The sequence below is a fragment of the Monodelphis domestica genome, chromosome 3, assembly GCF_027887165.1.
Source record: "Monodelphis domestica isolate mMonDom1 chromosome 3, mMonDom1.pri, whole genome shotgun sequence".
Classification (NCBI taxonomy): Eukaryota; Metazoa; Chordata; class Mammalia; order Didelphimorphia; family Didelphidae; genus Monodelphis; species Monodelphis domestica.
In genome coordinates, this window is record NC_077229.1 from 334,682,173 (window position 1) to 334,709,597 (window position 27,425).

The 27,425-nt window shown below is 38.7% G+C and overlaps 1 protein-coding gene across 2 annotated transcripts in view; it reads right to left on the reverse strand.

The window, feature by feature from the left end:
- Positions 1-8,332: 8,332 nt before the first annotated feature.
- The window catches only part of ZNF704 (zinc finger protein 704), a 374,748-nt gene continuing 355,655 nt past the window's right edge, over positions 8,333-27,425 (reverse strand). For both annotated transcript variants that reach the window (XM_001377311.5, XM_007486910.3), the window contains 2 exons: positions 26,209-26,306; positions 8,333-23,038 (listed from right to left, as the gene is read on the reverse strand). In XM_001377311.5, the coding sequence (XP_001377348.4) occupies positions 22,927-23,038; positions 26,209-26,306 (210 nt within the window). In that variant the 3' untranslated portion in view covers positions 8,333-22,926. The remainder of the gene's footprint in view (positions 23,039-26,208; positions 26,307-27,425) is intronic.

Here is a 27,425-nt window from a genome sequence, read left to right on the forward strand (position 1 = left end):
CCATTCCCAGAGGCAACGAACAATTGCCCTGGGTTCTACAAGTGTTATCACTTGATACCTATTTCCATGGTATTCATTTTTGTAATACTGTAATCTTTTAAAACTAAAACCCTGAATCCTATACCCATATAAACAAGTGATAAATCATATGTTTTTCTTCAAGTCTAACAATATTTCTTTCTTTCTTTTTTAAACCCTTACCTTTCATCTTGGAGTCAATATTGTGTATTGGTTCCAAGGCAGGAGAGTGGTAAGGGCTAGGCAATGGGGGTCAAGTGACTTGCCCAGGGACACACAGCTGGGAAATATCTGAGGCCAGATTTGAGCCTAGGACCTCCCATCTCTAGGCCTGGCTCTCAATCCACTGAGCTACCCAGTTGTCCCCTTCTAACAATATTTCTGATGCAATGGAGAATTAGTTTTTTGCTAGGCATTTCTCATTCATGATATCATTGGTTAACATCATGGCTATCATGATAGCTACAAACTGTGGAAGCGCTACTTTTACAATGTCCTGTTTCAAGATCACAAAACTATCAAATTTTCTGATCCATACATTTCTGTGACATTGTCTGTTTTTTTTAACCCTTTCTTCCATCTTAGAATCAATACTGTGTATTGATTCCACGGCAGAAGGGAGGTAAGGGCTAGGCAATGGGGGTCAAGTGACTTGCCCAGGGTCACACAGCTAGGAAGTGTCTGAGGCTAGATTTGAATCTGGGACCTCCCATCTCTAGTCCTGGCTTTCCATCCACTGAGCCAGCCAGTTGTCTTCTGTCCCCCACTTTGTCTTATTGCCCAATAATAGAATAAAGTCTGATTGATCCTAATTGTCTTACTCAAAATGAAACCAGAATAAATTCAGTACCTGAATTGATTTCCCTCAAATGGTATGATAAAGAATACTATTATTACTATAATTTTAATTATTTACTGTTATGCTTGATGAGGACTTCTTATTTCAATCACTTTATAAGGCTGGCTTTTTCCAGCTAATCCACTGTCAAGTATTTAAGTGGCATTCTTTTGTTTTAGTTTGGAATCTGCCAAAATTATCCCAATAGGGGTGCACACATGAAAGAAAATTCTGGTGTACTTTTCAGGACAAAATCAAATTGGAATTTCTACTCACTAATGGTAACATCTACATCTCAATTTATGTAAAGGCCACTTATTGTTAGTGCATCAAAGAAAGAGAGCCCATTATTATTAATAAACTCATTTTTTTACTTGATTTTTTAAATTAAAAATATCTTTACTTTTTGTCCTAGTAAGACCTCTAAGACAAAAGGGCAAAGGTTGAGCCATTGGAGGTAAGTGACTTGCACAAAGTCACACAGCTTGGTAATGTTTGAGGCCCAATTTGAACCCAGGTCTCCAGTCCCTAGGCCTGGCTCTTTATCCATTATAATGAAATCATTTTAAAAGCCAGGTGGTAGCATTCCCAACTCCCTATAATTTTTCTCTATTTATCTTTAAATCCCCCAAAGAGCCTACCATGTTCTTGTTCTTGGCTCCACCTTCTTACTTGCCTAGGGGTGAGAGACAGGATGGAGTTAGGGGAGGAAGAAGAGGGAAGACTTCAAATTCCCTTCTTCCTGCTTATTTCATTGAGATCTCAATGAAAACATTTTTTACATTTTTTAAACTCCATTTTCTCTCTTCAATTCCTAAAGCCTCTATAGTCCCTTAAAAAACAAAAACAAAAACAAACCAAACTCCTCCCTTTCATCTTAGAATTGTTAAATTTAAAATTATATCTCTACTAATAAAATTATTATATTTTTGAGGTTTATTAAGGATCATTAGAAATCAAGGAATAAAGAAGATACAAAATAAAAAACCACATACCCATGGCTGATTAGCCAATTCAGAATCCTTGTGCTTAGCTTAATTACTACATCATTGCAATGGAATGGAAGAGTGCGAGGGAGGTGTTACTGCCAGTTAAATACCAATTGTGATCTCGCCAACCTGGGGACTCAGGTGAGATTATAGGGAATTCTGGGAAACACCAAGGACTTCTGGGGATTAAGGTCTGGGGTTCAAAATCTCCATTTATACATACCCCCCTGTGATCCTATTGGGAAGCCAGTTTCCCCAAAAGGATCATAGAAACATAATCAACTTAAAGATTGCAATAATTTGTGGATAAGAGGAAAAGAGAACAAAATCACTGATTACTAGGTTTATTGACAAAAAGCCAGTTAGGGGGCAGTCCCCTTTGGCATAAGAGTATACATACAAAACAAATGCATTCAACCCCACACAGTTCAAATCACCACATCACAAAGTCCACTTGGGATCTTCTGGTGCATTTGTGGTCTGTGGAGGCATCTTCATGGTGTCTTCTCCAAACAGTTCACTTTCTGGATTTGGAAAGGTAGCATGTATCTTAACCTAAAATTTCTCTCTCAAGGAATTTAAACTTGGCAAATTTAAAATAATAATATGTTATACATACCACCCTGAAGAGGGTGATTGAAAAACACAGGGATCACTTAGGGATGCATGGCTGAGTTATGAGGTGTATGAATCAATTGGCAGAGAAATAAAAAAGATTTAAAAAATCCAAGTAAAAAAAGATAATTTCTGGATGAAATATAGACTATCAAAGTCTTATGTGTAAAATTCTAAGTAAAGGAAAAACAAATCTATAACAGGTCCTTAAATCAGGGATCAATTAAAATGATTTTAGCAATGATGCATTTACCCAATCAGTAGCCAGGACTACAGAAAGTTTGCCACACTATGAAAGACAAAAAAGGGACTAGATTATAGGAGCCAGGTAGGAGTCAAATTTGAGATACTCGGTAGAATGTGGAACAAGGAAGACCTGCCTTTAACACATGTTAAAGAGCCGCAACCTCGAACCCCAAACATGTTCAAGTCCTCTTGTCATGGCTCAAAATTTTCATCAATCCCATCAGGATTGGTTGGTTTCTTTGACCTTGTGCTCGATTGGCACTATGCAGTTTAGCTTTGTGCTTCTTTGGCATTGTGCAATGGCTCTTTTTTGTATTCTCTTGTCCTGGAATCAGATAGAATCATTAAGCAAAGTCCCATAAATTTTTAAAAACAATTAATGGCATCATTTTCATAGTCTCAAGCTTTTGGGACATATATTGACATTATAGCAAATATATTTTAAACATATTACTGCAAAATCAAAAAAGTTAAAGAAAATCTTAATACTGATGACATGTGTTTCAAATATAAAAATGAGAGAAAAAATAAAAAACTGATAGTATATTACAAATGCAAGAAAAATATAATAAAAGTTTTAAAAATCCAAAAATATAGCTTATAATCATTGACACAGTGTGTCAGCTAAGGAAATGTAGAATATAAAAGTTTCTCACCAAAAATGAGATCCATTTCCTCTTCATACCTGGCCATGATCCACTGTGAGTGCAAAGCAAATGATTTTCACAAGGTAACAGGTTTTTTTTTTTAAAGAACAGTAGTACAATAGGTAATGCACATTCAAAAAGTATCAAAATCCCCAAAATTCACAATAGCCCAGTTAAATACAATAGCAAACAAAGTCACTATCATTTTTTACATGAGTCTGCTGTATGACATAAAAAGAAAATGGATACTTGTCACAAGTTTTTCAGATGTAGCAATATTTAAACCTTGGCTGAAATATTTTTAAAACAAAGTAAAACTTATTTGGGTCTAGAACATCATCAAGAAATCTAGATTGGTCTGGTGGAAGTAAAGTGAGCTGAAGAGTTATAAATGAGAGATGCTCCCTTTTTGGGAGCCATCCAGGGGTACCATGCTCTTGGATTAACCTCCCAGCTCCTTTGGTATGAGACTCCAATGTCCCATCCATTCACATTTTTATAAATGTGGGAGGTGGGGATTATAGTTGTATTTCATTTTAGCTACTAAAATGGACCTTACCTCCTGTTAGAGGCAGGCAAAATGATCAGAGTTGTTGAAAAAAAAAATCTAAAAATCATGTCTAAAGACCCCTTAAAATCAATTTGAGAATTTAGCTCATTAAATTTTCCAAAGGTTGTTATATAATTGTAACCAGTTTTGATGAAGTCTATTCATCCTTTATGTGACAATTTACAAAGTCAAAATAGAAAAAAAGGCTGTTTTTTTTAAATGGACTTATCCAATAATGTTTGTTCATTATAGTTATAGAGGAAAAGCAACAGAATATATCAGTAGTTAAAACCCAGTACATTAAAATGACTCAGTGTAACAGAATAGTATTGAATATATTACTATATGAACTTAGAACCATCAAAATTAAATCTTAAATAAAACAATCAGCAAAATGCAATAAAATACAGATTTTTATAACATTGGAGTCAGAAAAGCCTTAAAAATATAACCTCCAGTCTCTTTAAAGTTCGTTTTTTTTTTTTATTATTCATTGAAATACCTTTTGTCAGTACTGTAATAGAAAGTACTGTGGAATCTCACATAGCAGAGAAAATGGGTTTTAGGAATCTCAAATTGGGCAGATCCAAATGGCAAAGAGTTGCAGGGAGATGAATTTCTCCTCTGAATCTCAGGTAATATAAGTAAAAGGATCAGTGCACTCAAAAAACATCCTTTTAAATAGGCAAAGCACTGCTCTCTCACAGAATACGCCATACTTCCTGTTTGGAAAAGTCTCTTCCTTCTCCTTATTCCCCACCCTGAGGTTCCCTGCCATGTGGAGGCTAATTGTTGCCTAAGGAAAGAACATTCCAGTTTTTACCAGTTTGTTTGTGATTCTGAAGACACAGGGGCAGCTACCAGCAGCCTGGGTCTTGGGGCTGGACTGGGGTGATCTGGCTCGGAGGCTGGATATCAGCTGGGGCTGGGGCCAGGAGAGTGATCGGGGTCAAGCAGGTCCAGAGCGGATGGCTGGAGGCAAGTGTGGATGGAGCGCAGAAGCAGGCAGTAGGAGCAAGCTAAATCAAGAGAAGCTTGCAAGGGGGGCCAAAAAACCTTAGCAGGAGAAATGTGGCTTAAAAAAAAATTATCTAGGCTATCTTAAAAAAAATTGAGAGTAATTCTCTCATCCCTTTTGGTTGCCAACTTTTAAATTTAAAATTATATCTCTACTAATAAAATTATTATATTTTTGAGGTTTATTAAGGATTATTATAAATCAAGTAATAAAGAAGATACAAAATAAAAAACCACTTGCCCATGGCCGATTAGCCAATTCAGGACTACATCATTGCAATGGAATGGAAGAGTGCGAGGGAGGTGTTACTGCCAGTTAAATATCAACTGTGATCTCGCCAACCTGGGGACTCAGATGAGATTATAGGGAATTCTGGGAAACAGCAAGGACTTCTGGGGATTGAAGTCTGGGGTTCAAAATCTCCATTTATACAGAATCAATACAAGTATCCATTCCAAGGCAGAAGAGAGGTAAGAGTAGGGCAATTAGGGTTAAGTGACTTGCCCAGGGTCACTTAGCTAGGATGTATCTGAGGTCAGATTTGAACCCAGGATCTCACATCTCCAGGTCTGGCTCTCAATCCACTGAGCCACTTAGCTGGCCTACTCTTCCTTAATCTTTAAGCAGGTCTTTCAATGCTAGCACCTTCCTTGTGTGATTAGCTCCAATTTATTTTGTGTATAGCCCGCTGTATATAGTGGCTTACCTATAGGCTACCTCATTTGATTGAGTGCTCCTTGAGGTCAGGGACTGTCTTTTGCCTTTCTTTGCATTCCCAACACTAAACATCTTGCCAGGCACACTGTAGTAGGTTCTTGATAAATGTTTATTGACTGACATGCTGACTAAGGAGCTCAAGCACGGCTAATCTTTAGGGTGGTGCTTGGACAACTTATTTGTTGGGGGGATCTATGGAGAAGGGGCCACTAAGTAACAGACTGGATAGAGCACCAGGTCTGGAGTTGAGAAGACTTGGGTTCAAGTCAGATCTCAACTGTGTGACCCTAGTCAAGTTTTTTTCCTAGCCCTTGCCACTCTTCTGGTTTCGAATCAATCCTGAGACAGACAATAAAGGTTTTTAAAAAAGAAAGAAAAAAAAATGGATAAACTAAAAAGTGAGACAGCACTGAAGAGTCAGATGTCTCATTTTCAAAAGATGTTTATTTGTCAAACTGGTGAGCTTGGCTTCAATTTCTGGCAAAATCCTGGAAGACACAAATGAGGAGAGCTTTTGAGTCCTTACCAAGGAATATGGTTTTGATTTTGAGCTAGTCAGTCTAGCCTCCTTTCTTTTTTGGGCAATTATTGGGCAGTCGGGGGAATGTCGTAACAGAGCTAGTAGCATAGTAGGATTTCAGGATGACATTTGAGAAGATGGGTATGGCTGAAACAGATGATAGAACATTTATGTGAACTTGGAGCTGACCAAATGCCATCCCCAAAGTGGTGATGAGTTGATGGATGTTAACCTGAAGGGTGACTAGTATAATATAATAGTGTTCTGGTCTTGCTCCTACCTTGTTAAAAATCGAGGACTCGGTTTGAGGCACAGGTAATATTTCTGAGATTTAAAGATGATCTGAGCCTGGTAAAGAGAGTTAATATACTTTAAAGGACTGAGAAAGAATTCAGGAGAAATGATGGGGTTGAATTTAACATGCTAAAATTGAATAAGGATAAATATAACAGGACTAAACGGCTTCAAAGAGTCAGTTGCAGAAGTATAGAATTTGGGAGAGACTCACAGGAGGCTTACAAAATTGATGACTGTTGATTGCTCTTACTAAATGATTGTTCATTTGAAAACTTAGTGTCTTGGTAGATTCTAAGCTTAATACAAGTTGGAGGTATGATGGAGTCCCCTCCCACTCCTAAAGTGCAAGCTTATGCTGTATTAAAAATAGTGAAAGATTCCTAAACAAGGGAGGAAATGGTCCTAATAAATCATTTCCTATCAAATGAGAAAATGAATGTGAAAAGAGCTTTGTAAAACCTAAAGCATGTATAAATCACGTTTAAGGAACAAATGGGAACATGCTAAGAGGAGGGCATCACAATGGGAAGGCCCAAGCCCTGTGAGCATTGGTTGCAGGTACTGGGGATGTTTAGTTGGGAGAAGGGAATTGGTGGGGGCACAGCTATTGTCAGCATGACAAATGTCAGCATTTAAAGGTCCCTGTGGAGGGGATTTTTTCTGCATTGGCCGCAAGGGCAGATCTAGGACCAATAATTTATGGGAGTTTTAGGGATGTAGATTTGCACTTAATGTATGGAGGAACTTACTGATAACTAGAGCTGCTCCAAAGTGGAATGGGCTACCTTGGGAGTTATCCTGGAGCTCTTCAGGTGAGGATTATACAATCATTTGCAGGGCATATGGCAGGAGAAATTGATGTTCCCTTTATGACCTAGACAATGATCTCTGGGGTCCCTTTTCATTCTGATATTCTATGTGTAGAAAAATGCTAGTCAATGGTTCCATTAACAGTGCTGGAGAACAGTTTACTCTGGGTGTGCATTCTTGTCATCCAAAATCAATTTAGATACATTAGTAGCCATAGAGAAAACTGCTTATTTCTGGTATGTTTGTAATGTCACAAGGTGTCGTGCCGTGGGGCGATGGCCTTTCTAAAATATCGGGTCACAGTTTATTCCTCTTTTCACTAACTTGCATTTTTCCCTTGCTTACTTGTCCCAAATTTCTCTTTATTTCCATTAGAAAAGGTTTAAATAGCTCATGTTGTGAGATTGCGCATTGGGTACCTTCGTATAGACAAAGATAAAATTTGATGAGGACTTGATTGTCTACAGTTTAAAACAGAGGGGCATATCAGGGTGTGGAAGATAGAACTTTCTGTTTTTCTCTCTGATTTTTAATGTTTAAAGACATCTTTCATATAGATACGTAACTCCACTAGCTATATGGCCATCCATGCACTCTCAAGACTTAGAGAAAAAGCCTAGCATGTTGGTTGGACTCCTCCGGGAAGATTTATGAGAGGATCCCAGGATAACAGATTTAGAATCAGAAGAGATAGACAGACATAGGCAAGTGTCACATAGAAATTTCCAGGCTGCGTAGTGTAGCATTTAGGACACTAGGGCTTTAATTTAGGAAGGTCTAGGTTCAAATCCCACCTCATATACTTACTAGCCATGACTGTGGATAAGACACTTCCTGTGCCTTGGTTTCTCTATCTGTAAAATGAGGGGCTGAATTCTATGGCTTCTAAAGTCCCTTTTGGCTCTAAATCTATGATCCTATGGTAACTCAATATATGAACCCACAAAATGACAGCATAAATCCATTGGGGGGTATTGAAGCGAAAACCTCTAATTACTTCTTGGGGAAGCATTAAGTCTAGTGTATAACTTGGCCACTGTTTGCTTAAATAAACCGACAAATAGAAGCAGATACACAAATCTTTTTATTATGGGAAAGTTAGACTTATTCCATGATAGCAAATCAGATACAAGTGCATTTAGATTCCTGGTCTGTGGACATCCTTGCAGTTGGTCAGAATGGGCTGGCTGAAGGGCCAGTTCCTGGACCAGATTCATGCTAGGGCTGCTCTTGGTATACCCACAAACAGTAAAACACAGGCCAGAGACATGTTGTTAGACAAGAGAAGCAACAGCATGTTTATTGGTACATCCAAGCATCACAAAATCTGAAATCCCAAAGATTCGAGAACTATGACTAATGGTTTTCTTACAAACTGTTCTTTCTACTTAAATTGAATGCTCCCATGTCCCTAATGTATCAAATATGCAACAATGAGGAGGGAGTCATTTCTCTATTTTACACTTCAATGGGCAACAGAAACTGTAAACATTTTATGGTCCTCTGAAAGCCCATTTCAGGTAGACTGTGGCTGGTCTCTTGGGAAAAGTGCAGCTTAATTGGTGTGTACACTGTGGATAGTTTTAAATCACAAACCTTCAATTTAAAATTGTTCCCACCATCCAGACAGCACCAGTTTGTTGTTGTTTTTGTCTCCTGGTGTTAAATCTTTAGGAAACACGTATTTATTTTTACCAACACACAAAGTCTAAAATGATGCAAAGCAAAGAAAATAAAAACAAAGGAATCCCCAAACATTCAAAATAGTTTTTTTGAGTAACAGTATTTAGAAAAAAAACACCAACATTTAAATCGTTAAATCTAATCTATGTACAATATTCCAAAAAGCTAGCACAAAGCCAATGAACAGTCATTTTTAGGTTTCTTAACCTGAAACTTTACAGGCTTTATTTACAATTAGATATCCAGAAAAGTAATCATCAGAACACTGGAATTTGGCTAAAAATCATATAAAAAGACACGCCCCACCCCAACCTTCTAAATATATAGCAAATATATCCAGTATAACCCAAAGTATCAGGTTTGGAAGCTCTTTCTTATATTTTAAAAAGTGAATTGAGAAATGAAACAGCAGTCACAGATGGTTGAGAAACTGTCTTTAGAGACACAAAGCAGGGTCAGGATAGCAAAGGAATTGAACAGTCTGTGTGTCCTATTAATGGGCAAATGAAGAAGAGTATTTTTCACACTAAGCAACACAGACAAGTGCTGATAAAGAGGCAAACGGGGGAAATGTGAGAGAAAAGACTATCAACACAAGAACAAATTGAATGAGGAAAGGGCTGTGGGATCTGCGTAGAATTCTGAAACGAAGGACAATGTCTCCATGCTATTAAAAAACAACAACAAACCAAACAAGAAACAAACCAAAAAGGATTTTCTTTAAAGAAGAAAAACATTTCCATATTATTCCTTTGAAATTGTATGACCCAAACCTTTTAGAGCAGATTATTTTTCCCTGGACTAAAAAAACAACAAAAAACCCACAAGGAAGAAAACACCTATTGCATTTATATTGCAGCTATCCTATGCAAGTACCTACAAACTGTATACAGTTTGGAGTCCCGAGTTATCACACCGTTAAAGAAAGGGCAGACTTAATACAGCCAGCATTTGGCTCCATGGGTAAAATTAAAAACCCTTCTCATTTCTCCACCAAAATGGCTGGACTTGTATATTACACAAAGGTGATAGTCTGAAGTTAAATGCTCTGACTTAAAAAAGCACATCAGCTCAAAAAAATGAGAGAGAGACAGAGAGAGAGAGACAGAGAGAGATGGGTGTCTAACCTTCCCAGTGAAGACATGCATTCATTTTTATGTATGTACTATTTGCAATAATGGTAAACACCTATGGGGGAAAAAAGCTTACTTGGACTCCATATAAAATACAACATCTTACTTGATGAAAAGTATGAAAATGCATAGCTTGGTACTGTTTACATTCATTCACTAACATTAAAGACTTTTGTAAGCAAGTTCTTCACCATCACTTTCCCCATCACACTGTATTTCCAAAGTATTTCTAGAAAACCAACGATCTAACCATCCAACTTCTAAATCAGTGCCTGATTAAACTGAAAGTGACACTTTAATGATAATAGGAAGATTGGCTACTTTTCCTTTTTTTCTTTTTTTCATTTGTCTCTTTGTTCTCCATTATATAGATATCACCCCCAAATCCAAGCTTTCTTAGCCAGCGTTTCTGTTATGTATCCCATTTTTCGACAAATAAAAATCATTGTTATCATGTTGGGTTTAGATTTGGTGTTTGAAATTAGCTAAAAGATGGCTTGATTTTCAGGGGCAGAGGTCTGTGAAACCTCAGCATGGGTTGGGTGTGGGTGAGATCTGCCATAGCTGTGATGCCCTCCCACCCACCCCCATCTGCCAAATGCTACTGATTCCTTCTCAGTAGTAACATTTGATAGTGCTCATGAACCCTTTGGGACCTAGCAAATTTCTTCTCATCCTGAGCTCTTCGTAAAAGTCTATTGGGTTTCTGATACAGCTAGCATGCTGGGAACTGTACCAGGACCTGGTTACTCAATATAGACTATGTCTAAATGGCAGAATATTTCCTAATCACTTAATGTAGAAAAATAGGAAAGTTAGGGCATATCAAGAAATTTCTGTTGTAAGGAAACATTTAGCAATGAAGAGTATACTTTAAATAGCTAACATAATATTCCGATCCCTATATATTTTAGGGTTAGGGTATTTTCAGTGAGTGAAGCCACCAAATAGGAGTATTTTCAGTGTTGAGCTCTTGAATTTTATCTATCTCAGTCCCTAAAATCCATTTTGTGTTGTTGTGTCTCTTCCAAAGCTTCCTAACTATGGCTGAAGGGGCTTTCCAAAATCGTCAGGTCTTTTTCTTACCTTAAACATCGGCAAAAGTCAAAACCATCAATATTCAAGGATCTAAAGAATGTTTGAAGATGCCAACAAGAGTCTGATTTACTAATTGGTATTTTTCATCCTGAATTTGAGGCCTTCCTATCATTAGACTATGCTGATATCTCAGAGGGGATGGATACTCTGTAACATGAACTCAGGCAGCAGATACTGAGGAGGCTGGGGCAGTCTTTCCTCTCTACAAGGTTGTAATCCATGATAGGCTTCAGCCTGAACATCTCTTATTTTGATTTCCATTAGGGGGTGTCGGGGGTGGTTTGCAGCTTGTAGAGGTGTTCAAAAACGTCCTGGTGTCACAGTTGCTTTCTTCTCCTTTCATGGTGATAGCACTAAAGTGATTATACTGGAGAAGACATTGCTTATTCAAATAATCAGGACTAGTCCATTTTTCAATGTAATGGAGGGTTAAGAATATGCCCTGAAGTGAGTGAAGATTAAATATGAAATTGTCCTTGTAAGTGTGAGTCTCCATAAGCTCTTTGTTCTGGAATAAAAGTCACTGGTTCTGATTGCTGCATTTAATTTTCTCCTACACCCATGATATCGATAGTGGTGGGCAACTAATGCAAGAGTTATTAAATCCCAAAAGATTATCTTGCTTTTGCCAGCTATCAGAGCTCAAACAGACATTCCTGTGCTGAATAAAGCACGTTGTACATTTACTGAGCTGCTCTCTGATCATCTAAGCTGTTCAGACAGATGGAAATTTCTCCCCGAAGGAAGGTGGTGATCAGGTATGTGGCCTGTCTTGCCAGCCACAATGACATTTATCCCCAATGGAACTTTCCTTGAACCTGAAGTATAAATCAGTGACCTAGCAGCAGCAGCAGCAGCAAGATACTGCTGGGTTGCTGCTGTCCTGTTCGAATGTGGCACTGTGGTTTGTATTCTTTTGATAAATAGTTTCAACATCAACATTTCATTGTAAGCTAGGCTGTTCCGTTAATCAGACTGAGCCCACCCAAAGGACAGAAGATACCCAAGTGGTTGCTAAGAAAACATACCCCTTTCAAACTCTTTATTTCCTGTGAGCTAGGAGCAGGGAAACTGAGGCCAAGAACTAGGTCACGAATGATTCTTTTTTTTTTCTTTTGCTCAGTCACCAGTTCCAACGTGGTGATGGTCCTGTCTTTAAGAAATCCTCAGCGATAAAACAAAAGGCAAGAATTAACCCTCAGAAATCAGATCAAAAGAAAGGAAGCTATCTTCTTAAAGGATAAACCTTTTTACCTTTTCCCTGAGCTGCTATATCTATTCATTAATTTTTTAAATAAAATAGAATGGCTGCTGGGAATCAAATGCAATATTTAGACTTAAGAATTACATGCAACATTTTTTTTTCTTTGAAAGCATTATTGAAGGGGCCGCTCTTTGGAAACATACTTAGTGACTATGCCTATGTTCTAAACCTGATAGACCTTTTTTAAAAAAAAAAAAGCAGCAGGATTTAATCATCTGTCTTCTTTCAAAAGCCTGCAGCTTCCTATGTGTGCGTGCATGTGCGTGTGCAAAGTTCAGATTTCCAGAGCTATAGTGTTTAAGCCAAATTCACTGAAAAGGGCTCACTTTTCATGTACATTACTACACTTCTCCATGCATGGGTCTAAGTAATTTTATAATTCGAACACAGCAAAATGACATTGGCAGCAACTACTGCAAAATGGGCTTCTTTTTTTTTTAGGGGGTCCATGAAAGAGACACCCTAAGGAGGTGGAATACCGAGCAGTTTTCCTTTTAATACTGTACATTTTACATCAGAAAAACAATATCTAAAATATTCCATTTGCTATAGAAGAAACTTTTGGGATGTGTTTATTTATGAATATGAATTAATAAACTACGATGAAGTTCCCATAATGGGAGCCACTATGTACTATGTAGTAGGAGTACTACATTCATCTCCTTGAAAGTAAGGGGTAGGGATGGAAGGTCTCCAAAAGCCACTGGTAGCTCTTTGACAAAATCTCCTTTGAGATTTGACAAAATCATGAGAGAGTGAAGGGTCAGGGTCTGATGAAATAACAGAAGGGTGAAGTAGAACCCATCACTGGCCTTGAGTTACTTACTATGGCTCAAGTTGCCTTTTCAAGAAGTCCCACTTGAATCTGAACAACTACAAAAAAGGAACATCCAATTAAAAAAAGATGTTTTTCTAATTTGGCTTCCCCTCTCCCCCAGTACCATCTTTAACATTTCAGTTGGGTTTTAATTTTTGGACTGACACCAAGATTTACCCCTACCTATAGCAGATAAAAAGCAGATCATCTAGAAGTATCAACTCTTCTCTCACAACTCCCCCCGCCCCTTTCAGGGTAGAAAAAACTTTTATTTGGTAATTTGGGACTTCTTTGGTGTTAACATTACAAGAATTTCATATATATATTTATATTTGAGAGTACAGACTAATTTCGGTAGAATAGCTAAGTCTCATACTCTGTTTCATTGTTTTTTCCAATTTGTTGATAACTTGTTTGAAGAGTCAAATTCCTGTTATTCAGAGCTGTTTTTCACAATGGTAAAAGGGATATTTGAGCTGAGGATGTGTTGAAAATCGAGAAGGATCATTCTAGTGAATGAAGTACAGGTAGGTTTCTGTGGCAACAAGTGGGCTCCATGCTTCTTTGAAAGTACCACTGGAAAAGTTCTTGAAGCTGGATGCCTGGTAAACCTTAGCTTCCCAACATGAAAGAACTCTCTAGTCAGGCTTGCCTGGGAGTTTGAGTCCAGATGACAAGTTAACCCCGGGCACTTCCTCCATTCTACAGTGGTCCTATGTCTGGTAAATGTCAAACAACTAGCTCTAAAAGACTGTACATATGAGATACTTTCAATCTTCATTATTAACATTTTCTTCATCACTTTTTTAAGTCTAGATGGCCAATGAAACAAGGAACTGAGCCCTGCTCTGTCATGCTTGTCAATCTCCAATACTGGCAGGTTCGACTTGGCTCTACCACCTTCCTGCTATATTAATCAATTCTTATACCATCTTCAGTCCTGAGATTTGTTTCCTTCTTGCAATCTGAGTTGGTTCTGAGGCTGATCTCCAGGTTCTCTCAGCATCTGGGTTGGGTGTGGGGTGATAAACATTCATAGACAGGTGTCCCTGGTTAGCTTTAGACCCTATCCATTGGCTTGGCCCCAGAACTGACTCTGACAAGGAGCAGGTTTTCATCTTTCTGAATTTAACCTTCAAGGACTACTTCAAAATTTAATTCCAAGTGTTTACTGAATAACAACTTTAAAATTATATTGTCTTTTAAAACCAACAGCATTCAATTTTAGGATTTGAAAAATTTTGGATTTGAAAAAATAGGATTTGAAAGTCATTTAGATTAGCTATTCAAATGAATAATATTCTGGCTGATCTCTTTCAAGATATAGCCACTACTAATTTCTTAACTGCCCTCAGAAAAGCACGTGTGTGTGTGTGTGTGTGTGTGTGTGTGTGTGTGTGTGTGTGTATGCACAATGTCTCCTTTTGAGATCCAGTGGAAGCTCCAGAATATACATAAAATTGAGAATTTTGTGGTAAGGTGACAAGAATTTTGCTAGATCGGATAAGAATAGTAGTTTCATGGTGAAAACTTGCTGGATGGGGGCGGAAGGAACATGGAGAAGTGCTAAGAAGATGGCAAAGGGCTTTGGCATTAGAAAGAAAAGTGTGTTATCTTAAAATAATTGCAGAGGAATCCCTTGCTGCCTGCTCTAAAAGGTGCAACAGCTCTCCTGGGCTACCCCCTTCTTGTCACAGTGGTTGCGGTAGTTATATCAGTAAGAAAGCTTACAATTGCAGTTTTTTTCAATGCTACTGGGTACTCCATAACCAGCAGGAGAACTAACTTGGATCATGCTTCGCTGACTTTTGTTTAGACAGAAGTCCAAGGAGATCACATTTCTGAATTTGTCATCAGTAAAAAAAAATTTCTGGTGAGATATGACCTCACTGACTTCTTTCTTCTCAAAACAGCTAAAGTTTGCAGCCTTTCCACAGAATTTTAATACATGAGACTGAGAGACCAAGGGAAACATGATAACAATGTTGGCTCCAACTATACAATATACTCTATATACCTTCTGTAAGGCTCCATCTACCATTAGGTGTAACAAACATTTTTGGTTTAAAAAAACATAAAAAAAAAATTGGTTGGGAACTTGACCTGTGCCTTGCCAAGAATTATGGGCTATTTAGGTACAAAGCTTTCCAGAACTCAGCTTGGTTTAGTAGAAAGAATGTTGGAGTCATAGGGCCCAAGACTGAATCTTGGCTCTATCATGAACACTGAACGATCACTTCATGGCTGGTCCTCAGTTTCCTAAATGAGTTATAATGTCTCTTTCAACTCTACATCTGTGATCCCAAGATCTAGCTTGATGCCTCAAATTTTCAGATCTTAAGGCTATTTTGGGATCAAGTGGTTTTCTGCCTTCCTGGTTGCCTTATAGAAATTATACCATTGAACATGTATCTACCTCCTTCATTCCAGTTTGTATTTAAGATTAGGTCAGGTGTCCTCCCCTTCCCCTCCAAAAAATAACAACTCCCAAGCCAAGTGATACACATTTGATGCATCTGGGAATGGAATTGATCAAAGTGTATAGATTCCACAGTATTGTAGAAATAAAGCTAAAAATATTTAGGCAGGAATGAAAACCTCTAGTATGTCAACCTTACTTTTAATTTAAAAATTGTTGGGGTTTTTTTTCATAGACATACTTGACTCTTGAGGACATGGTCACTTTGTAACAACTTGTGGTCCCTTGTGAGGACATTTATCATGTTGAAAGATTAAGAATTTAGTTTGTTAGAGACCTTGCTAAAAATATTAGAATTCGGTCTGGGAATTTAAAGAGCCCCAAATCTTGATGATTCTTCAAGAATTCTGTCTTTGGGCTGATACAGAGACTTAAAAAAAATCTCATCATACCCGATGTTAACTGATTTCTCCCTTTACATACAATTTCATATTCTCATTGGGTAAGCTCATTTTTAAGACTGGCAGCTAGTACTTTCATATTGAGCATCTTAAACAAGTAAATATGTGCCCCAATTAAAAAAAAAAAAGTGCCTCTGTCAAAGTTGTCTAAAACAGAAGAGGAGGGGCAACTAGGTGACTCAGCTAGGTCTAGAGATGGGAGGTTATGGGTTTAAATCTGGCCTCAGACATTTCCTAGCTGTGTGACCCTGGGCAAGTCACTTAACTCCCATTGCCTACCCCTTACTGTTCTGCCTTGGAGCCAATTCTTCAGATTCTTAGTATTGACTCTAAGGCAGAAGGTGAGGGTTTTTAAAAAATAAAATAAAATAAAATGGCATAGGGAATGTCTCTTTTAGGTTCACTCAAAGGTAATTTGAAACACAATTTTAGGTCCTAGTAATGGTAATGGCAATATGGGGATTCTCTTGTCAGATTGGCCTATTCCTGTCCTCGATACAGGGAGATAAGAGTCCCAGAGAGTGACCAGTCACTAGTCCAAGTGGTGAAGCCCTTCATTTAGGGAGCAAGTTGCATTGTCAACACTGAAGACTGCTCCACCTCCTTCTTGCCTGGTAGAAACACTGCCCTATATGTGCTTTGTTGAGATGAATACTATCTCCTCTTACCAAAGAGGATGCCGCCTGTGCTGACAAAGCACTGGGCATCTTGAAAACTGTTTTTGGTCCCCTTGAGAGGTTAAGCAATGGAGCTTTTTAGCGGTGTCTCTTGCTTCTTAGAAGGGTGGAAGTTCTTTTAAGTGGCCTTTTTTTGCTTCTTTTTTTTAAACAACAAATTAAGTTAATTGTGTTACTTAAACTTACACACTGATGTGACAAAACATAGCATTCTGAACCCCAGACTAACAGCAGTGTTACACAGAATGAGATTGTCCTGCAAAACAAACCAAACCAAAAAAACTAACTATATACAAAAAATGACCAGAAGAGGAATCCCTCCTTTGAGTTCCATTCCTATAGCAAACAATACAAGACAATCATGTATTTCTACTTTCTGGGGGACTTTTGTAGCAGGGGTGACATCTACACAGAGAATTCCATTAGTGGAGATAACTTTTTCCCCATAAGATAGCGGGGCCAGAGTCACTCAGTGTAAATAACGGCACCTAAAAGTTTTAATGCTACTTGGAGGCTTTCTGAACTGGCAAAGTGAGATGCAAAAAAAGGACTCTACCAAGAAGTTCTAATAAGGAGAAATTGCTGTTGGCTTGAAGAAGGTGGAGAGTTTGTTATGTGCGGCTCTGGTAGTTGTTTTCTTAGGGAGATGAATTTCTAGTAGACCTGCGTGCCCAGAGCACTATATAATATGCTCCACAGCCACATTCCTATTCATGAATCCTACCCTATTTTGGCTCTCATTTATATTCATGAATTCTATCCGGCTCCCACTTGGGTCAGCGCTACAGGAGACATGAAGAAAGGTCAATCTAAATTTGACAGCATCTGGAAGAAAACAGTACCTCTCCCAAGAAGGTACTTACAGGTTTTGCACTACAACATGCAATGGAGTGCAAAACACATTCCAACTGCTTTCAGGTACAGACTTCCACTTATAGAATAGAGCTATTTAACCAAGGGATCGTATAAGGAGATGACAAAACTGCATGTTTACAAGTACATTCAGAAAAGCTTTATACAAAGTCAACAAATGCCTGTGGGGCTTGCAGAAGCCACAGGCGAGATCTGTTTGGGATTCAAATTCCAATCATAGAACCTCAGATCAGCTATAAATATATACCTATTCCTTAAGCGAGACACACATGGCGGGTGAGGCACTGCATGCTACCTAAAACAGTGTCCTCCTGCTAGTGTATTTCTCTCAGAATTCTGACATCATCTTCATTTTGCTACATAGTTTTGACTAGAAAAAAACACTAAAAATACATATTAAAACTCTTATTCCTGTTAGGGTCCACCAGACCTAATTTACAAATGTTCTGCCCTTTAATTTTCCCTGAGGAAATGAGTATTATTTACATTATTCTGCAACTATTATGAAGGTATTCTACTTTATATTAAAAGGGAGGGGAGGGTGAAGACCCCTTGCCCGACTGCCCTCACAGGATTAAATGAGACTGTGTGTAAAGTGCTTTGTAAATGGTAAAGCACTGCCTAAAAGCGAGCTATCATTATATACAATTTTAGTCACTTTTCAGGCGAGAGGAATGCCGTGCATCTTCCCCTTTCCATAGAAGCCTTCTAGAGGAAAACCAAAATTAAAAGCGTTTGCAGCACTGACTCTGGAAGTAGAACTGAGAGCTGCTTTCCAGTGTAGCTTAGAGGGAAGTAAAAGACAGAGTCCACTTAGATTTAATGATCAACTTTAAAGTTCATAGGTTAGACTTCATTTTCAGAACTCATTTCTACCATGCAAATGAATCCTTCTGCTAAAATTTCATGGAAAGTCAAAGGCCTATAACAACTGCATCACTCAGCTGAAAAGTTTCATTTGCAGATAACAGTTATGACCAGAAAGGCAATTCTGTAATGAAAGTGGCACCTCAGCACAGCATTTATCTCCCTCTGTGCCTCCCAGGTCACAGTTTATGGATAAAAATATGCCGCAGAGCACAAAGTATGCTGGGTGAGTGAATTCATTGCTTGTGACTGCCCCGGGTGCTCCCAGCAAGAGAAGGAAAAGTGGCCAACGAGAATGGGGTGTTGGAGTGGGAGCGTCCGTGCTGTGTTTTGCATTAGGAAGAGAGGTGACCTTTCCACCCAGGTGGCTTTTGTTCTTCAGGGCCTTTCTCCACTTCCTTAGATGGACCTGCAGTCTATTGTCTTTTCAGAGAGCCATGACCGTGTCATGATCTGAGGTGGAAAGGTGAGACCCTAAACTCAATTTGGTCAGAGCAACACTCGATTCTGTGCCAGGTAGAAAAACTCTCACCTACGATGCCAGGAGGTCTCTCCTCCCACCTCCTGCCTGGTTCCCCCAATGGGAACTCTCTTCTCTGCTTCTTAAGTTCCCCTTTCAAGGACGTTTGGTACATCTCTACTGGAAAGCACTGAGGGGCTTTGGCAAAAGCATTTTATAAGAATTATTAAGATAAATGATGCCTGATTCTAGAAGTGGCCATGCTGATCACAGTACATGTAGGGTACCATTTGTTTTTCAGATATTTAGGGGATATAGTGTTGGCAGTTAAGAAATGCCCTCCACAGAGAAGACCAGAAACTTCATGAAAATCAGAAAGCGATTGTCACAAAGATGTTCTTAGAAATATATCTGGACCTTAAATCATATTCTTGCTACTACCTCTGTGTGGGCAAAGCTCCAGTGTGTTTTGTGAGGCATTTATGTAATTGTAAGTAGTGAGTGGGTAGTGGAGAGCCTTCTCAATAAAGTCAATGTCTTCTAACTTTCCTTCTTCATCCCCCCCACCCCCCCACCAAATGAAGAATTAAGATGACATGTTGCCCAACATCATATTATCATATGGGTGTGTGGTTTATTTTGGCACTTGAGATAGATAACTACAACCAAATTGCCCTACTTCTCTAAAATAAAGTCATTTTCCTGGATTTAAAACATATTTGGATTTTTGGATGAAAAAACAAAACAAAAACTTTTCCTAGGATAAGCCACAATTCCCTTTCTCTTAAGTCAGCCAGGTAAAACACCACATCTCTTAGTTACCTCAAATGTCAAATTATGGGGCAAGGATTGTTCAGTATGTCAATGCAGGCATATGTTATGAAGCCATGTCAAGGCTGGCCTTGGTATATAGTCTGGTACCCAATAAACACTTGTCTTTTTTTGCAGTGCTCATCCTTGGCTGATTTGGTGAATCAGTCTGAACATTGATGACTTTAAGCCAGGAGTTCTTAACCTGGGGTCTGTGAACTTGTTTTGTTTGTTTGTTTGTTTTTTAAGTATTTTGCCAATTGTATTTTGGTATAATTATTTTCCTTTGTAATCATAGCTATTTAGAATAGTATATGGAGAAGGGGTCCATAGGCTAAGCCAGGCTGACCCAAAAAAGGTTAAGAACTCTTGCTTTAAACAGAAGTGACAATTTGTGTAGGAACTCTGTGGAGGTGAGTGACTGGGCTGTCTGCTGCTTGTTACAACACTACTGGTTCTGAAAATTAGTTGATGACTGTAGATGGGGAGGGGAGGTTATCTAACATTCTTTTGGGGAGCTTTATACCATCTCCTATGGGGCTGAGCACTGTGGCCACAGAAACTCATCTCATGCAGAGCTATCTTGGTTTTATGGGATATGGGGAATTCAGTTCTTCATTATTGGTTACTGAATCTGAAGAACAAAACCAAGGACTAGATTCTGTCAGTAGACCAGGTAGCTTTGCAAAATAGGCAAAATTCCATTTTATAGTCACAGATAGAGTCCTTAATTCTGCTCACTGATAATAGTACAAGTTATAGGAGAGACCAGAAAGTCTGGCTGGCTTAGTACAAACCCTATACCATATTTGTGGAACTGCCCAAATGAAAAGTAGTGCCATCTTGGTCACAAGATAGTAGTATGATAGGCACGATGACATACAAGGGAAGAAAGATCCTTGATTTTTGAGGGAGTGGGAAGACTATGAGCAAATCAATGTGTGAGAAGATGGGAGAATTTTTCAGACTGTTTTCATGGCTGACCCAGGGAATGTCATACTATATAGCAAATATTAGAAAGTACTTTTTTTTCAAGGATTATGGTACTAAAGTTGGGTGAGGTTGTACAAATGCTGTTTTCTGGTATCTAGAGCCAAGGGTTTAAAAAAAAAGTGTGAGTAGAACTGATTAAAAGAAGTGATCAAACCAGGCTAGTCTATTAACCCATAAGAAACAAAGAACCATGGTTCTCTCTCGGAGGGATCTTAAACAAAAATTTGCCAAAAAGTAAGGAAAAATGGGGGCCAGAATATTGTACCGTGCAACCTACTGTACTTCCTTTTTATTTTTTTAAAAATGTAAAGGGAAATCAGGCATAACAGATTTCAGTTCAGAAATGTGTATGTATGTGTATGTGCAATTTCTAAACATAGTAACACTCTTCCTTTGTGCAATTTTACTTAACATTCCTATGGCTGATGTTAATTTTAAAGTTCTAAACAAAACATCCTCTAAGGTGCTAGTTTTCTTTGCACAGGGATAGGAGAGAGTAAAAAATTTAGTAGGGAAATAGGTTGGATGGAAAATTAACTTATAGGGCGAGGCCTAGCTCCCAAATGGAAAAAAAAAATGTTTTTTTCTTAAAAAGCTAAGGCCTCAGATCTTGTAAATCCCACCTACTTTAAGACTTGATCCTCCTAAACGGAGATATTCCTATAACTACACTTTGTATTATCCAACATGGCATTTTCCTTTTGTTTATTGTATTTTTCTCACCAGGGTAATTATCAATAAATAGCCCCCAATTTTTCAAATGATAAAAAATAAAGGTCTGTATTTTGCATCAACTCCTACAAAGATCTATAGTATTCATTAGCCCATATACCAGACATGCAAAAGCATAAAAATCTATAAAAGTGCACTCAAAATAGGAATTGGTTTTCTAACCTCAAAACGGCTTTTGAGAATGGATGAGACTATGTAGGCTGTGCTCTGCTCTTAAAGCTAACCTCACAGGTTTATGTGTATGAGACATTTCTGATTTTTATACCTTTTCTGAAAACCATTGTAGACTTTTCTTTCTCTTTTTTTTTGTTTTGTTTTATGGAAAGGACTAGTGACCCATTAAGCTGGCAACAGTCTCACAAACAAGCAATCATAGTAAACAGAGCTGAGCTGCTGGTTTGGATCACATCCCTGAAAAAAAGGACTAAGGGTTACCCAGATGGCTACATGGACCAGTTCTTGACAGTTGCAACAAGATGGAGAGAAGCAGGATGCTTACTTCTCATGGGTTGGCCACTACATTATAGAAAGCCAAGCAATTAGAAAAAGCTTCTTGGGAAATCAAGTGAAGCTCCTAGATGTTTCCCAATGATGACAACTGGATTTCCTGATCTCAGCTCATGGCTGTAAGTTTGCTGGTGATTTCCAACGTTTGTTATCTTTTTTGTGTTCTTGAAAGTCCCGGGGGGGTCTTACAGGTTAATAGATCCCATAGGACTTCTGGTGTGTGGCCATTTAAAAAAAAAAAGAAAATCCCAAATGGAAAAGAAATCATGAGTGCTGTTTGTCCCTAGAGCACAGTAGGGTATGCATGGCTCCAAGGAGTCAAATGGGAAACTGAAGCAAGACTGTTCGCATTGGGAATTACAGAGTAGAGTCCATTCTTTGTACAAATGCTGTTTGAATAAACTGTAGCTTATGTGGTGGGTTGTTTCTTAAAGTGTCAGAAAAAATCTTGCAAGGTGTGTTAGTCAGAAAACATAGCAAAAGATTCCTCCATTCTAGGGAAAGAAGGGTTTGTTGTTTTAACTGCTACAGAAGTTCACAGTACAGTTACAAGATCTACTGGGGCTGGCCTGGCGTGGTGAGGAAGTCACAGAGCAAAAGGTTAACTTTTTTTCCAACTAAAAAAAAAGTTATAGCTGCTCCAGGTTGGATACTGGTTGGTGATGCTAGTTACTGTTAAATTTTTTTTGCTGTTCTTCCACACACAGGTTTCTTGAAAGGCTGCACCTTGGCTATGAGTGCATTTTGTTGTTAATGCAAAAACCTCTTTTCAAAACCAGGAGTGGAAGGAGAGGGCAAGAAGAGTGTCAAGGGCAGCTGTAGGCAGGCTCTTGGGTGTCCACCCCGCACCTTTGAGGCTTCCACTCTTCAGTCAATGAACCTTTGGCAGGCCTTCTTCCAACGGCAGGCAGTGCACCACATGTCTCGATTCTCCATGCCATAAACCTTCCGGCATTTTTTGCCCTCCCCCCGTGGCTTTCTGTAACAGAAAAGAGGCATCTAATCAATGGGAGTTCTCAGAACTTGCTCTGGAACCTGTACATGTTGGTACAGTGGCACGGCATGGTAGGCAGAGAGCTCTTTGGTCTTGGGGTTAGGAGAACCTCTCCTTTCAAATCTTGCCTCAGACACTCAACTAGTTATGTTTCCAAGGAGAAGTTCCTTAACTTGCTGCAGTCTCAGTTTCCTCACCAATGAAAGGAATAGAACCTACTTCAAAGAGTTGCTGTGAGGATCAAATGAGACAAGCCATGAAAAACGTTTTACAAACTTTAAAGCTTTATATAAAAGCTATTACTATCATTAAATCTATTAGTAGGCATTACCTACTATGTGATAGGCATTGTACTATTTATTAGAGATACATTAGTCTAAAACAGAAAAAAAACCAGTAAAAACTATATGAAGAAAAAAAGAACTTTATCTGGCAGCTCAAATGATTATTCAATTTTGGGAATGGTACCACTGAATTATAAAGTTTAGGTACAGATTACAGGAAACCTTACTGTACCTTTTAAATTTTGATCTCCCTATTTGTGGGACGATGAGATGGAACTCCACTAAACATTTTTGGAAGTCGTATGGTACAATGGAAAGAATACTGGCTTTGGGAGTTAGAGGACCTGGTTCAAATCTTACCTCTGTGGTTATTACCTAAGTGATATCGGACAATCCATTTACTCTTGTGGGATTTGGTTTTCATATCTGTTATAAGAGGGTGTTGGGCTAGATGGCATATAAGGTACCTTATAGCTCCACATCAATGATTTCTTCATGAGTTTTTTTTTCTGTTAAAAAGAACAGCTTAAGTGTTCAGAACAGTTTAAATTTTAATGTAGCCTTTGAAGCTTCTTTTTTCTCATCTTCTTTTTTAAAAGTCCTGAACTTAAATAGCAAGAAAGATTTCCTTCATACAGAAGAACACAAAAAGATCATATATGAAACTGTGAATATCTCTATTTCCTACCATTCACTTTTTTAAAAACCATTTGCGTTTTAAAAAGTATAATAAACTCTGCATGTTCATTTCAAAACTACCTTGCTTTTTGGTGTATCTTTCTGAAATTCCCTCTGTTCTCATTTGTGAATTTAAAAATATTTTAATGACCCCCCCACCTTTGGCATTGCTATCCCTCTTTTCCCTACTCATGATAAAAAACAGAGGGGGGGGGGGCTTCTTCTAAAACATAAGCACTGGCAAGGCAAACAAATCTACACATTAGCCATATCCAAGATGTGTCTTGTTTTACTTGGAGAACATAATTTCTATATCAGGAGGTGGGGAGCATGAAATCATAGATCATTATAGGTTCTCATGAAATAGCTGGTTATTACATTGAGCAGCTCTTAAGTTTTTCAGAGGAAATTTTCTCGACAATGTTGTTGTCATTGTATCAATGTTCTAGTTCTGCTAGCTTCACTGTGCATCAGTTTATAAATCCCAGGATTCTCAGAAATCATCTGCTTATGGTATAATAATATTCCATTATAATGTCCACGGTGACATTCATACATCACAATTTGTTTTACCATCGATCTATTCCCTTAGATGATTTATTTCTCTCCCTTGATTCTCTTTCAGAGTCCTGTTCTATAAAGATGTTTGTTACACTTTCCTTCATTAGAATGCTATACTGCAGCATCATATAGCTTCTTCCAATTGCTCAAATAAATTTGTCTATGCTTTTATGACTCTATCTAGTGTTTACATTTTAAGCTTCTTTTTTAGTAAGATGATACCAGAGGAATCTGAATCATGAAGCTGACAGATCACTTTCCACAAGTGCCTATCAATATAAATCAATCATCTGAGACACATGAGGGACGAAACTGCAAAATTGGGGTCTGGGTATTAGCCCACCATGATGAGGTCATAACAAGGGTTCCATGTTGCCTTGGTGGGCATGAGGCATTGGAAGTGGTGATAAGGGTGGGGAATGAAATGATTAGAACATGCCCTATGGGAGGCTGAGTACAAGAAAATAATTTCCTCTTTCTTAGTTCTGATCTTTTTATCACAGACCATAAAAGCCAAGGGTCTACGGGCATTGGCAAATTATTGGCATGTGTACTATCCCCAGCATGGGAGAGCTGCTCTGTTCTCCCTCTTCCAAGCAACTGAGTACATTTCTTGCATGTCCTGCCTCTCTCTCCAGCTGACCAAAGCAAGTACTTCCTCAGTTCTCTCCAGTAATGGGGGGGGGGGGGAAGGGTGCACTCACAGACAGCTTGAATTTGCTCTCTGGGAACGTGAACTTGAAAATCTTTACCAATGCTGGTCTAGGGTGTCTCAGTGTTGTTATAATTATACTGGTCACTATGGATCTTGGTTGTTTCTAAGGTCCCTATGGTGGGTTCTGAACCCCCCTTAGTCATCTCTCAGAGCACTTCCTGGCCCCCTCCACATCCCACTTCACCTTTTACTACTCTCTGCTCCAAGTATAAAAATTCTTAATTATGGCTCTTTCAGTAAGGCAATTCTTTGATTTGTTAAGAAAATCTACAGTCTCAGTTGATGTAAAACTCAACTAATGAAGCCTGGATTTAAGTTGACTTAGTGTAAGCACATAACTCTGAATTATTATAGGTTAAAGTAAAAATCTGATCCTTGAATTTATATAATTATAGAGCCCCAAACCCAATAAATGCATTTACCTATTCCTCAATAAAACAAACATTATACAAATTTCACCACTATTCACCATCACCTTCCAATTGAAAACTCTGGGTTTTGTGACTTATGAATGCAATAAAGTGGGACTAAAGGAAGGAGGATTTTAGTTAGCTCATTATTCCAGAGGTCAGTTTTAATGAAGATTCTGTTTCTTATTTCTCTGTTCCCCTGCTATATTTCTTTCTTTCTTTCATTCTTTTTTTTTTAAACCCTTACCTTCTGCCTTAGAATCAATTCTGTGTATTGGTTCTAAGGCAGAAGAACAGTAAGGGCTAGGCAATGGGATTTAAGTGATTTGCCTAAGGTCCTATAGCTTGGAAGTGTCTGAGGTCAGATTTGAACTCAGGACCATCGGTTTCTAGGTCTGGCTCTCCATCCACTTAACCACCTAGCAGTTCCCTTCCCCTGTTATTTTTTCTAATTGATATTCAGCTCCCATGGAACTGGACTTGCTGCTCTGCAGTCAGTACACATACCTTAAGCTCACTGCTCCTCTGGGAGGTGAAGACAGGACTGAATGAGTCTGTTGTCTCTGCTCTCCTATGCCCACAGGACGATTGTGTGTTGGGGAAACCTAGTTGAAAATACAATTTATAATGTAATGTCTGTTTTATTAAAATCTCCCTTCTCATCACAACGTGTTATGCAAGATACTTGGATACAGACCGACTACTCAAAGACACACTCTCTGCTTTCCCAGAGTTACTTTTTAAAACAGACAAGATAATGACAGTATGGCTTAAAAAAAAAGGCAAAACAAGAAAGGCTATATATTAAAAACAGTGACAATCAAAGAACAATTCCAAGTTTCCGGAAGCTGTCAGTAATACTCTATTTGAAAAGGGTCACAAAGAATTGGATGTGATGGAAAAAAAAAAACCCACATGATCACATATTTGAAAAGAACTTTTAACTTTTAATTTTCAAAAATAGAAAACATTTTATTTACACTTTAAACTTAAGAGAAACCAAAGGGTCATGTCTTCAGACTCATGAAGTATTGTATCAAGTGGTACACTTTCCCTGTTCGAAGGACTTCTAGAACAGTGATAGTGAACCTATGGCATGGGTGCCAAAGATGGCACAGAGTGCCCTCTATGGCCACATGGACCACCCTCTCTATTAATTCCGCCCCCTCCCTCCTCAGAGTTTGTTACTAGAAAGGAAGAGGGACCCAGGCAAAGCTGTTCCCCTCTTTGCCTGATGACATTTTTTTCACATTGCCCACCCCTCTGCCCAGCAACCTAATGGGAGTGAACAGAGTTAGGTAAAGTGGGTAGCTGACAGGGAGGGAATAGAATGCTCAGGCACCTCTCATCACCCGCCCTTCTGCCCAGAAGCCCAATGGGGAGGGCTTCCTTCCTCCCCTATCTGGGGCAAGGAGGGTGGGGTGTGACACTCAGTCTTTGGTGAGGGGGCTAACATGACATTCAATCTAGAGCAGCATTGGTGAAGACATGGCACATATGCAGAGCTAGCACATGGGGACCTGCTTTGTTCCCTCTCTTCCCAGAACCTGAAGACATTTTTTTTGTATCCTCTATCCCTCTGTTCAGCCACCCAAAGAAGCAATTCCTCCCTCAGCTCTCTGGCAATGAGGGGGCTCACAAAGAGTTTGAATTTGCTTGCTGGGCACTTGAACTTGGAAAAGGTTCACTAACACTGGAAGGGATGGGGTAAGGGCAGGGCCTGG